This window comes from Phyllostomus hastatus, unplaced genomic scaffold, assembly GCF_019186645.2.
Source record: "Phyllostomus hastatus isolate PE091 unplaced genomic scaffold, TTU_PhHast_1.1 phas_contig_1, whole genome shotgun sequence".
NCBI classification, from domain to species: domain Eukaryota; kingdom Metazoa; phylum Chordata; class Mammalia; order Chiroptera; family Phyllostomidae; genus Phyllostomus; species Phyllostomus hastatus.
This window is the reverse complement of record NW_025333498.1, coordinates 23,866,094-23,880,025: the sequence shown is the minus strand read 5'-3', so window position 1 is coordinate 23,880,025 and position 13,932 is coordinate 23,866,094. Positions and strand designations below refer to the sequence as shown.

The 13,932-nt window shown below is 36.3% G+C and overlaps 1 protein-coding gene across 1 annotated transcript in view; it reads right to left on the bottom strand.

Annotated features, from left to right (window-relative positions):
- Window positions 1–619: 619 nt before the first annotated feature.
- The window catches only part of TTC21B (tetratricopeptide repeat domain 21B), a 70,821-nt gene continuing 57,508 nt past the window's right edge, over window positions 620–13,932 (bottom strand). The window contains exons 25-29 of the mRNA XM_045830839.1: window positions 13,495–13,690; window positions 10,527–10,751; window positions 6,920–7,040; window positions 2,815–2,882; window positions 620–1,588 (exon numbers count right to left, since the gene is read on the bottom strand). Coding sequence (XP_045686795.1) covers window positions 1,511–1,588; window positions 2,815–2,882; window positions 6,920–7,040; window positions 10,527–10,751; window positions 13,495–13,690 — 688 coding nt within the window. The 3' untranslated portion in view covers window positions 620–1,510. The remainder of the gene's footprint in view (window positions 1,589–2,814; window positions 2,883–6,919; window positions 7,041–10,526; window positions 10,752–13,494; window positions 13,691–13,932) is intronic.

Sequence of the window (13,932 nt, the reverse complement as noted above, 5' to 3'; positions counted from 1 at the left end):
TTGGAAATGTCTTGCTGGGAGAACAGATGTTCTACTTTCTCTATCCAATTTCCATGATTCTAGTATTCCATGATGCAAGTTTACTGGAACTGCTAGGGCTATTCTGTTATATGATGTCCTTAATGATGTCTACTCAGGCAGAAAGATAATTTCTCCTCCTCCCTGAATTGCAGAGAAAGAGAGTCTGTCACAGTTCTAGAACTGCCAACAGGAATAACAGTGCCTGCACGACAGGGTTGTGAGGATCAAATGTGATAAAACATGTGAAAGTGTTTTAACAAATACAAAGTGCTCAATACATGTTATTATTAAACATTTTCACAAAATGTCATACACAAAAGGTAGGTGAAAAAGAAGAATGATTAGAACTTTGTAAGATATAACTAGAATTAAAAGGACTTTGAAAAATTGGAAAGGAGATAAGAAATAGGAGAATGCAGTGAAACAAATAAACAGGACATTTAAAGAAAAGCAGCAAGTGACTTTTAAAATACACTGTGTTCACTAAAACTGCAAATGAAGTTGAAAACTATTTATTGTATTTTTCAAGACACACAAAGAAGACGTAGATGACAAATTTTTAAAAGTGCTAAGAAGTGAGTTTACAAAGCTTAGGTTAAGTTTATCTAAAAAGGGGGTGAATGGCTCTGAGTGGTGTCGGGACAGCAGGGCAAGCTGCTGCTTTACCTGGTGGGCTTTGCGCAGCCCAGCTGCCCAGAGATACTTTGTCCCCCTTCTCCCCCAGATGTTACAGTGTCTGAAAGTAGACCAAAAGGCCTAGTCTTTGGATTAAGGTTAAATATTGCTATAAAGGTTTACCTATTCACATTGATTTCAGGTGCTGATTATTAATGTCTCATCAGTAGTGAGAGCAGAAAGAATGAGTTCAATAAAGGGAAGGACAACTCATACTCTTTATATTTTTCCAAAAAGATTTTTTTCTAGGAAAGTCACGTTTTCTGCTATACTACTCATTGACATTCCAGACTGCATGAGAAGCTCACCCTAATTTTGCAAAACTTATCATGTCTTTTGAGTTCCCAGAGGAATACAAACCATACATTTCTAAAATCTTTATTAAAATATCCATTTTCTATTTCATAAATTATTTACAAGGAACTTCGTTCAGACTTTTGAAACAATGTTACAAAAAATTTTAAGAGAGCAATTGTGTTTTAAATATATTTCCTAAAATAAAGAACTCATATTCCTAAGAAAAGATATAGGATAATTAATTACCTAGGTTTTAACAAAAATATTCTTTATATAAATGGGTTACAGTCTTTACCACAGAGACACCAAATCTGCATCTAATCAAGTAAACCAGCTCTCATTCACCTTCTTGATCAGAAAATACCCGCCGGATACGACGTTTCTCTTTATATACAACAGCAGCCTCTGCTGGAGAAAGAAAAGGATGCTTCTAGTACAAAATAGTAGCTCAGACCTATTTTGAACTGGAAGAACTCAGATTCAGTTTCTGCTTAAAGCAACAAAGTTAAAATAATTTTCAAGGTCGTAAAGATGTGCGAGCCTTATCAAGTATATCCTTCCTGATTTTTGGATAAGTTGGATGTGCTTCAAGAACCTACAAAAACAGAGAGCAAAAAATGAAAACAAAGCAAGAAACACAAGAACTTGAAATTATTCAGAACTGGAGAACTACAAAACTTACATGTAATGAACATTACAGTTGAGATCTATGGTATCAATACCACAAATGTAACCACAATTTTTAAAAGTGAACCTTAGAGGTGACATGATGACTTACTCATATGACTAGTCATTAGATGCAAACAGCAGTGTATGAATACTGCAAGTGGAACATGTAACAAGTACGTTACTTCCTTAATGGGTCAATTGCAGAAAACAATTATGTATCAATAATTTAAACTTTTTAAAAAAAATTTAGCTACTTATACATGATGTTTAGTAAACCTTTAGATAGTTATTTTTAACCAAGAGCATACAGATTCACCTGGAGTGATTTTGAAACATACAAATTTCCAGAACTATTGAGTCTTTAAGTGGTGAGATATTCATTAAAAAAGGCAAAACTCCACAAATGATTCTAATGTATAACCTTACATTAATGTACAACCTTAATCTTAATGTGAAATGCTGATCTACAGAGAGACTCAATGATCAGTAGCAATCACTGAGATCAAGTGTTCACTATAAGGGTGCCAACACAGCTATCTGGGGTGAGGGACATTAAGAAACTCTTTTGTAAGGTGCTTTCCTTGAAGCTTCTAACAAATGCTTAAGATAATGCTATGTATGGAATATCAGTGGGACAATGTATAATATAAAGAAATGGCAAATTCTAAAACTGAAACTTTTTTGTCATTTTGGTAAGGGATCATGTAGTAGGGCATTAATTACAGAAATGAACTGACTTCTACATTATAGACATATCCCTTAATGTCTGTTTTGTAAGTCTAAATTCTCTAATAACGAGACTTAGATACATGCACAGAACTTCTATTCAAAACACTGAAATGACCCAGAGAATTTATAACAATGCTCAAGTATCTTTTGACTTAAAGACTGTTTTATTTCACTTGCTTCTCCTCTAGCCTCTCTTTAAATGGAAATAAGCATCTTATTATTTGAGGTCTAACTAAAAACATATTTAATATAAGTAAGCTTTATTATTTTCTAAACTTTGAAAACTGATAGTCTCCTGAATGTATCTGATTAGTATTTAAAAATACTACATCCTCTACCTTTATTCATGAATATCTTGAAATTAACTAAAAGTAGGAAATTGTGCATCCGAAAAATTTTAAGAAATCTAAATTTAAGTGTTACCTGATGACATACGTCAATTGCATCCACGTATCTTTTTGCTTTTAAGTAATTAAATGCAAGTTTGTACCCTGTTAAGACACAAAAAAAAAACAAACCCATAATGATACAGCACTGTTTATTGAGTACACCATATTATTACTTTTTTTGGCCTCCTCCTTTGTTTGCTTATCAGAGACTTCTAAACACAGGTTGGTGACTATACTGTGATAGAAGTGATGCGGTAACAGAAGGCGAGTGATGTGAAAGGAGAACAGGTAGGAAAGAAAATGGAATTGGAAGAAAGAACCACAGTGAGTATGCTGTTGGGTTAGAAGACTGCCATCCTATCAGTGTGGTTCTGGAACTTGTGGATTAACCCAGAACTCATCATAGGGATATAATGAATAACATGGATGATCATTTATTCAGCACTTACACACCAGGCAAGCTGGTTCCTACAGTCATAAGGTTTACATCCTATTCAGAAAGAAAGGACATTATTTAAATAATTATGTAAGTAAATGAATAATTTCAAAACTGAGATAAATGCCATGAAATAACAGTACAGGCCAAATGAGCTAAGATAGAAAAACCTGGTAGGGAAGGAGGTGGTGCCAGGCAATGTTTGAAATCTGAAGGAGGCATAAAGTAAGCCAAGAGGGCGTCAAGCGAGAACACTTTCAGGCAGAGGGAAGAGGACGTGTAAAGGACATAGGAGAACAAATGGACCTAAAGGACATGGCGAGACAGCAGGGCAGATGGGAGAATGGCCCAGAATAGAGGGGATTAGTCACCAGATAATCCACATCAGTGATGAGTAATACTTATCACAATTACTGATATTGAAATGTCATGTTTCAAATGGCGACAATTTAGAAAAAAGTGTTAAGACACTCTCTATTTAAAAGACATTCTTAAAGGACTTGTCCTAGAAGAATGATATAAAAGTGAACAAACTAAGGGGAAGACAAAAGAGTAATAGTGGCCGTGCATGCAATAAATAAGACATGATGTAGCATGATGTAAAAGAACACATAATTAATAAATACTTCACTTTACCACTTAGCAACAGGAAGAAGGGAAATCTGCATACTGCTCTTGGGCTCTAATCAAAGTACCAAAACAAACTTTCAGAACTTCAGACAAACTTTTGAAAAGAATTACTGGCTAATGTAGTCATATGGAAACACACACACACACACACACACACGCAGAACTGTCCTACTTGAAAACAGCATTTTCCAAGAGGCAAACTTGGTACCATTACAAAGAAATTCTAAAGTGGACTAATAAACAGAGTTTGTGACACTTAAAAAGGAAGACAATTTAAGATGTCATTCCTAACATACTTTATATGGAAACTTAATCCCCAAAAACTAGATCTAAGTTCTAGTTCTGACTTCCGGACTAGCTTTGAGAACTTACGCAAGTTATGAGTCATCAATTTCAAGCTTCTTTGTCTAAAAACTGGGGAGAATAACTCTTCTCTCTCTTAGTATAATTTGAAATATCAAATAAAATATTTGTGAAAAGTTTAAAAAATTTTTAGAGCACCACATTAATACTACCAAGCTTTTTTCTGTGAAAATGCTAAGTTAGAAATACAAAGTTTTAATGGTGAAAGAAACTTGATAGGTTATCTTGTTAAAATAATTTGAGAAAGGAAATAAAGGGCTAGAAATGGCAAAAAACAATGACAGCTGCATTAGAACTGCTAAGCTTATAATTCAGTGTTATGTAATTGGAAAAAATGGAAGAGAGAGGGAGGAATAGAGAAAAGGAAGGAGGGATGGAGGGGCAGAGGGAAATAGGGAGGGAGGGATGGAGGGGCAGAGGGAAGGAAGGAGGGAGGGATGGAGGGGCAGAGGGAAGGAAGGAGGGAGGGATGGAGGGGCAGAGGGAAGGGAGGAGGGAGGGATGGAGGGGCAGAGGGAAGGAAGGAGGGAGGGATGGAGGGGCAGAGGGAAGGAGAGAAGGATGGAGGGGCAGAGGGAAGGAGAGAGGGATGGAGGAGCAGAGGGAAGGAAGGAGGGAAGGATGGAGGGGCAAGGGAAGGAAGGAGGGAGGGAGGGGAACTAGAACAGTGTGAACAGCACAATGGCTGTTGCCTAACCTGAGAATGGGTGGGAAGGGAAAAACATGAACGTGTTCTTCTCTCATTGGATCTCAGTTCCCAGTGCCCTTCTTAGTGACAATACTGAAGCCTGAATCCTATGGCGAGAACACAGTTATATTAAGGACATTCTGACAAGTGAAAACGTGGAGTGCACTACTAACATGGCCAGGCAGGCAGGGGATGTTGGATGCAATGACATTTTTAAGGAAGAAATGAAAGAATTAATTGACAGCCTCAGAGAAATGCTGACTTGAGAAGTCAAAAAAACCTGATAAAATCATCTGTAAAATAGAAAGATGACACAATGAAGGAACTACTAAGTTGGAATTTCTATATTTGCAGAAGTCTTCCAAGGAACAGAATATTGAAATAATTGAGCTTCTAAATGCATCCTTTTTCTAGAATAAAGTCAAAATTGCATATATTTTAAAGATTTTATGGAATTTTCATTTTACAAGATGCTTTTATTCTATAAGATGTGGAGTACCTGAAAAGGAAAGATATTATCAGCAAATGTTAGTTTCTTTGCTCTGTATGAGTCCAATATAGCAATTTTCAACTGTGAGAATTTTTAAAACATGCAATACCTGACTGTTTTTAGTCAGGGCCACTGACCTCCTTTCCCTTAGATTGTCAAATACAAAAATGACAACAGCCAACACAACAATAGCCATCTGGTGTGAATGAATCAAAGTTATACCTATATATTTCTCAGATCAGCAACAATATATATTTTTGGCGTGCCACAGAATTTTAGTGATTAGTGTCTGTGTGCCAGGAGATGAAAAAGATCGAAAATCTCTGGTTTAGTAAAATAGAGTGCAGAAAAATGCCCGGCAGGGAGAGTCCTGCACTGACAGCCGTGGATGTAAAGACGACCAGTCTGACTGCCAATGAAATGGATCCATACTGCCAAGGGGCTGCTGAAAAAGAGATGCCATTTTGGGCAGAATTAACAACTACTACGCCTAATTTTAAAATAGCTTCATTATAAATACAACTTAATCTTAAGTCATACTTAAGACCTGGTTCATTTCTGGTACAACAGGTCAGGAGGAACATGGGCAAATAAAACACTTTACCAAAGTCACTTGGCCATGAAATCTAATCTCACACTCATCTCTCTCTGTCTTTTAAAAGCTGTACATATCTCACCAAGTATTTCAAAGCACAGTTGGGAAAACACTATTTTAGAGTTTCCAGGAGACAGCAACAAGGAGAGTGAAGGACTCGGAAGCAAGTTTCAGGAGGAATGGATAGGTTAAGTGAGGATGGTTTGAAGAGAAACCCTAGGAGGGATATGAAAGAAGTCGGCAACTAGAGGGCCATTATGTGTAGAGAAAAAGGACCCTTGAGGGTTGCTCCAGACTGCAGATAGAGAAGCAGCATGGGGATGAGCTTGCTCACAGTGTGGGGAGATGGGAGTCACCAAGTACTATTTCAGATGCCACTCATCTGTTGTTAGGGCAGTTGGAGACCAGCCATCCTCAAATTAATAGTCTGCCACTGGAACAAGGTTATGTTTCTAGATGCTCAGAGGAAAATATATGTTTCATGTTCAAATTACTGTGGGAAATATGTCCATTCCATGAGTGCTGCCACAATATGCATTTGGGTGTGAAGGCTTTGAAAAGTTCCACAGCAAAGAAATCTGTAGAAGCTGATTTAATGCAATGTTTTCCTAACCTCCTTGACAATGGAGTGCTCTGTCCACAGGATTACCATTCTGGAAATAGCAGAGGGCAAAGGGGGAGAAAGCAGCAGAATTACATTAGATGTCCTCTAAGGTGACTGTGAACAAGTTTGCAACTCAGGAAATGATACTTAATAACTATTATTAGCTAATAATTTATTGTGAATATAAAATTTATTTTGCAGAAGAACTATAAAAGGAAGTGGCCTCTTAATGTGTATTTTGTTCTTAAAAAAAGTGAAATGCCCTTAAATGAAGACTTGCCAATAAAACCCAAGATTCCTGTGAAAACTTAGTGTCTTATTTGTTAAACTCACCCACTGCTGGGTTGGTCCGATTGCCGTGTTTCCATGCCATCTCATAGTTTAAGGCCGCATCTGTATATGTTTGCTCTTTTTCCATAATGTAGCCCATATACTCATAAGCTTTGCAGCAAGACTGAAGAAAAATGGAAGACGTATCAATAGATTAAACTCCATACCACTAAGATTTTATGGGGTGCCTTGGTCAACCATATGAACTAATTTAAATGGCACATAAAACAATGGTTTTCAACCTTGGCTATGGAGTCAACTCATCTAAAAGACTCAAAATACTCTGAGGCCAAACTCCCACACCAAGCCTATAGAATCGGATCTTTGGGTGAGAAGAAAGGGGACTTATATTTTACACATATACATAAATACATTTTATTGTGAATAATTTCAACACTCACAAATAAAGAAATGACAGTGTAATGAACTCTGTGAATCATATAATTCATAGCTAATACTGTTTTACCTCTACCCACTGACTTGTCCTTTTGTATTATCAGATAAAAACACTCAAATATTGTCATTTCACCCATAAATATTTTATTATGCTTCTTTAAAAGTAAGAACCTTCTTTATACAAAACCACAAACCACTTTTTGTCACATCCAAATGTAACAACTCTTTTCATACTACCAAATATCCAGTCACTGTGGAAATTTCAATGGTCTCAATATAATTTTCATTTTTTGTTTCAAAAAAAGAATCAAATTAAGGCCCACTCATTGTGACTCATTGAAATGTCTCTAAACTTTTTTTTTGATTTGGAGGTTTCCCTTTTCTGTCTCTTTTCCTGCAATTAACTATAGCAGAAACAAGAATGTTTGTCCTAGAGTTTCTCACTGCCCATACTGAGTTGACTTCATCTTTATGGTGCTTATGCCATGTATTTCTATGTCACTGATATTTTCTGGAAATTGTAATTATATCTAGAGGTTTGGATTTGAATTTGATTTGGAGGGGAGAAGTAAACATCCTTAGCAGAACATTGCTCAGACAAGCCATTCTGTAGCCTGAGGCAAAAGGAAAAATATGTAACCCAGATTATATGTTTTTTTGGTATTTTAATAATTGCTATTTTTTACAGAATGTTTAATTTTTTTAAATTGAAAAACTGACAAGTAGATATACTAAAACTTACATTATTTTAAGTTTGAATGTTTTATTTGTATCCAAACAACATTTATTATAATTATGCTTTCTTGACCTTAAAGCTAGAACATACATCAATAATATTTTCATTAAAACCATTACCCATTAAAAATATATACAATACGGGACGTGTACTATCTCTTTTGCTTCAGGCTTCATTGTAGCTCAGCATAGCACTGTCAGATCCTATATATTTAACATTTGACATTTTAAAAAATAATATTCCACTCCAAATTCATGTGTTGAAATCTTAACCTCTAATGTGATGGCATTAGGAGGTGAGTCTCTGGGAGGTAATTAGGTCATGAGGGTGTAGCTCTGATGAGTGGGATTATTACCTTTATAAAAGGGACCCCAGAGAGCTCTCTTGTCCTCTCTTTCCACCATGTGAAGATGCAAGAAGCAGTTGGCAGTCTGCAACCTGGAAGAGGGCCCTCACCAGATCCAACCTTGCCAGCACCCTGATCTTGGACTTACAGCTTCTAGAACTATGAATAATACATTTCTGTTGTTTATAAGCCACCCATCCCATGGTATTTTGTTATAGCAGCATCAATTAACTATTACTGAGACTTTGACAGCCCCTTTATAGTTTGGACCCAAAGTTAAGTGTTTCACTTGTTTCATGCTAGTGTAGCTCTATCACAGATGATGTGATCTCCCATCAGGAGGCACATATGCCCGATTCTCTTTTTGTAATGTTATTTATATACATTTGTTAATTAATTCATCAGGTTTAAAAAATATTCCACATACTTCCCTCCTTTATTAGCTGAAAAACACCTATGAGAAATGTCTCCTTTGCTACTGTTTCATTACCCAGTACTGCAGTTTATACAGAAAAGGTGGGATAAATGCTTAATTTTTTACCTTTACTTTCTAGCTTTAGAAGTAGCTCATTAGCATATTTTAGTAGTGACCCATTTGTTTTTTTTCTTTTTTAGATCTTATTTAATTTATTTAGTGTGTTTCAATTCATTGCACTATTTTCTTCTTACTGATATTTAAAGTGTCTCACTTCACGGGGGCGGGGGGGGGGGGGCTTCTTCACGTGGGCTCCTGCGTCCTGACATGGCTCTATCTGTCTCTGACGGCCTCCTTGCTATCTGGTATGACAACATGGCCAGTGTCATTCTGTACACTTCCTGTCCCAGATCAGGATACCTCCATTTTTTAAATTACCTAATTCAAGATTTCTAAGTTCTACTTCCTGAATCCTATGCTTCCAACATTGACAAGCCTAATCAGTAGGGCCGACACCTCCAACGTAGCCATCCAGGTCAAACACACAGCGTACTGCTGTCGTCGTGATGGACACCTGAGTTCTGTCTGCACCAAAACCTTCACTTCATGTGACCTTGCTTAATCCTAGGCTTGGCATGAAAGAGTCAACTATTTGGCAGTTTTGGTTTTTCAAAGTCTTTTAATGAGTACTCTCTGTTTTTCAAGGCCAGTTTAACTTAAAATTAGATGTACAAACTATAAATTGATAAATGGCTTGTTGTTTTAGTTTTCTAAAGTTCCTAAGAAAGTAACTTAATAGCATCAGATGATGTCTTTAAAAAACAAATGATCCATTTTGTAATCTTATTTGCTCAAAGAGAACATCAATTTTCTGTGATTTAAGATTTGAAGTAACTGATATGAATTTATAGATAAATATCCTCAACTTTCTAAGTTGAGTAGAATTATGTCTCAATAAATAGTAATAAATTCTTAACTTTAAAAAATGTTTTATTTAACAAGACAGCCTTTTTTGTGTGTGTTACACACCTAAATACACTATTACATAAAGAGACTTAAATTCCAAAGACTTTAAGATTTTCAATTTCATACTTAAAGATAAGGACTTACTAAACATATCAAATTAAATGCACAGTGGATTCTAAACTGTGGAAATGGCGTGCAGCTGCAGTAAAGACATCGAGTATTTCTTAATAGGAGGGACAGACGTCCGCAATTAATGTTCTTCTGCAATTTTCATTAGTTCTCAGATGAGATGGGTAATCACAGGCAAATACTTGACATTCCAAAAACACTTTCTGTAAGTACCGCAGATGAAAACTGAAACTGCATAAATCTCTACTTTTTAAAAATATCAAGGGCAAACGGTTTCTTATTATCAGTTTATTTCCTGATTGTGGTTTATTTTTCACTACATGTTGAAAAATAAACCCTCTGGCCCAGCTCAGAAGGTTGCAGGTTGGATTCCCAGTCAGGGCACATACTTAGGTTGCAAGTTTGATCCCTGGTAGCAGCATGCCTCTCTCTTTCCCTTCCTCTCTCTCTAAAATCAATAAACATATTCTTGGGTAAGGATAAAAAAATAAAGCCTCTTATTTAATTTTCAAAACTCACACATAAAGGAATCCTTCAAAATGGACCAACATTTTATAATAACCTATTATAGAAAGTTTAACAGTAAAGTACAACAATTATTTTTTCCTCTTCAATCACCTACCCTGTTATGACGCAAACACCTTTTTAACAGTTCTTCTGCCATGTCATATTTGGCTGATTGAATATAAATATCAGCAAGTAGCAGCCAACTCCTCTCAAAGTCCTCAGCATCAATAGGATTCCAGTTCATTTTTGCAATCCGCTTCAACTGGTTTCTGGCTCTCGGAGTCTGTTTCAAGATCATATAAGCTGTTGCCATTCCCAGAAGTGCTGGAATATGATCCTTCTGTAAGAAAACAAAAGGTTAGGCCTTCAGATACACAAACATAAATAAATGCCCTATGTTTAAAGGAAAACACATGGAAAGTGGCAAGTGCAACATAAGGACTGGCCTGTGGATGCTATTTGTGGCTCCACACAGATAACTGTTTATGGTCATCATTTAACACGTCAAGGAAGCTCAAGCTACCATGTAGACATTTGCTGAGGTTCTGCATGGTTAAGATAATTCGATAAGTATGTAGATGCCACAACCACACAATACAAGACAGTTAGGGGGACTCCATCTTTAATGGAATTGACTGGCTGTTTGGTTTTGTGCAGACACAGAAAAATAAACAAAATTCTATTTTGGTATAATCCTAATGGAACATTTCCATTTTGACTCCCTTCTTTCATCTGAAAAAGAAGTAACAACGATTTACTTGCAATAATATTCCCTATCTATACTGACTCTATTGCCCCTTTTTCCTCCCTTCTCATATTCAGTTTATTTAACAGCCTCTTCTCCCAACATAGACCTATAAAATGTTATAAATAAGGCATGCAATGAACTCATGTCTCAAAGTATGTTTTTAGAGTTGGAGTCTGCAGCTTCTTGATAGTATCTATAAAATGTGATGTTCTTTTAGACAGAGTTCACAGTCGGAAAATGTCACCCAGAAACCAACAAGCTAATAAGAATTGGTATAAAGTAGAGGCTATTAGCAATCTCTCCAGAAAACCAATTTATCTAAGCAATAATGTATATGTTCCCAATAAAGTTGGGGTGCTTTCTTAAATTTCAGCAGAGGGCTTGTGATACTTTTATAAAGAGAAAGGCTTCAGTTTAAAATACAAATAAAAGATGAGAAACTGTGATTTAGAAATCATAGTATCATGACTATAATAAAGATGCACTGCAAGATAGCGAGTTTAAGCAACTAATGAGGAACAGAAGGATAGCAGAGTAGCCAAGTGTTCAGTGTCCAACCAACCCTGACCTTGGTTGGAAGTCAGAAATAACTCTGGACTAGAGAAGGCAATTCAGTAGAGCTTGATGAAAACAGCTTTTAGGAATATAAAATTTCTCTGGCTATGATTTCAATATCTATCAGTAACTTTCCAATATGTAATTTGCTCTCATTAAGGAATGGCCAAAAGGTTTTCTTTGAATGTCAAATTCATCCAATTGGCAATAAATCCCAAAGACATGCATAGGATATTATTAGTTACTAAGCCCCATCCTCATCCCACGGGGGCTAGAGAGGGAAGAAAACAGAGGCCAGCTATGTATTTATCAGTTAGTTCTTAGGACAGCCCACAAAAAGAAGGGTCCAGGAAAAATGTTCAGCTTTTGTCACATATTAAAAATATCCCCCACTACATGTTGAAAAATAAACCCTCTGGCCCTGGCTAGGTAGCTCAGAAGGTTGCAGGTTGGATTCTCAGTCAGGGCACATTCTTAGGTTGCAAGTTCGATTCCCAGTAGCAGCATGAACGGGATCAATGCCTCTCTCTCTCCCTTCCTCTCTCTCTAAAATTAATAAACATATTCTTGGGTAAGGGTAAAAAAATAAAGCCTCTTATTTTAAAATCACATACCTCAAGTTCAACTAGAATGAATTAACTCCACACAGCTTGATCACACTTGAGTGAAACCAAGAAGTTTCTAAAACTGCAAATCTGAGTTCTAACCCCTGCATTAGGCTCATGATGTCTCTTCTGGTGCAGAAATCCTAAGGGATTCAGCCAGCTTCCTGCTCTCATGCTCAGTCGTGCTAAGCTGATGCTCCTCTGCTGTTTTGTTCCAAGGGTAGCTTACAGTGATAATAAAGTGCCATCTAGAATACTTGTACCCAAACAGCAAAGGGGACTGTAGTTTTACCCAAATCCCTTAGGGTCTAGGAGGGAGGGGGCAGGGGTCACAGCAGGGGTTGTAGGTAGCTTACTGCTACCACTGTGACTTGTGAACCACAAGAAAACACAGCAAAACTCTGTAAATCTTCTGAGAGACACAAAATTAGGAGTTTTCCATGGCCTAGAACATTGTTGAGTGGAAGAGCATGAAATCTAATGAGTATGCTTAGAACTAGCTATTACCAACTGCTTAAGGGGTGGGTGCCTAGAATTCCTTCCTTAATATCAAGTGGTTCTGAGTGGGGCCAAGAGAAAGCCTTTAATCTAATAGTAATTATTAATTATTATTAATTATTAATTATTATTAATTATATAATTATATAATAATTAATTATTATCTAATTATTAATAGTAATAATAATAATAATATTACAGGGGTTATTTCAGTGTTGCTAAAGAACAATATCATGATTTGCATAATTGAATTATAGGTTGTCAGTATTAATCTTAGCCTTAGAGTAGGAAAAATTTCAAATTCATGTAAGTGAAAAGGTAAGCAGCGAAGGCAGCCAGAGTTTATTTTTCCTTAGTAAATTAACCTAGGCTACATCTACAATACAGAGCTTCTCCAGAGGATAAAGCCATTCCCTTAAGAATTTATGCCCTTTTGAAGCATTTCCTTTATACAGAATTCACCATTCTGACAGTGAGTAATATATCAACAACACATAAAAACAGTAACAGAGCCTCTCTGGAAACAAAGGCACACTGTAAAATTATGGCGAACTATATACCTAATTTTTATTAGTAGTAAGTAATTAAGTAAATTTCCAGAAAACAAACAACTAATCAAAATACCTATTTCTATATTCCCTAAGAAAGATAACACATGAAGTTGAAAATCTACAAACCTCAGCTGTTGCTATTTCGGTGAAGGCGTTCAGTGCTTGCTCAACACCAGACTTCTGCTTGGCAGCCATCAGGCAGTAGTTCTCCAGCACGCGCAGCTGTATGTGACCCTCAACGGTCTGAGGTTTTAGTTCTTTAAGGAGCTTTTCTGCCGTTCGCACTGCTAATTGCACAGACTCTTGCTTCTCAGTTGAATTACTGTATTCAATTAAAAAAAATCTCATTTCTATTACTCATGAAGTCAAATTCATTGAGATTAGAATGAGCTCGAAGGTACATGGGTTTCTTTTTTTTTTGTCACCAATTTAGAGTAATCCTTTTGAAGAATGTCACTCATTCTCTTCTATTATAAAGCAATGTTATAGTGTGCTTTTCAAATAAAATTAATATAGCTTCAATAAAACACCATTAACATTTATTCACTCTAGACTGAAGGCAAA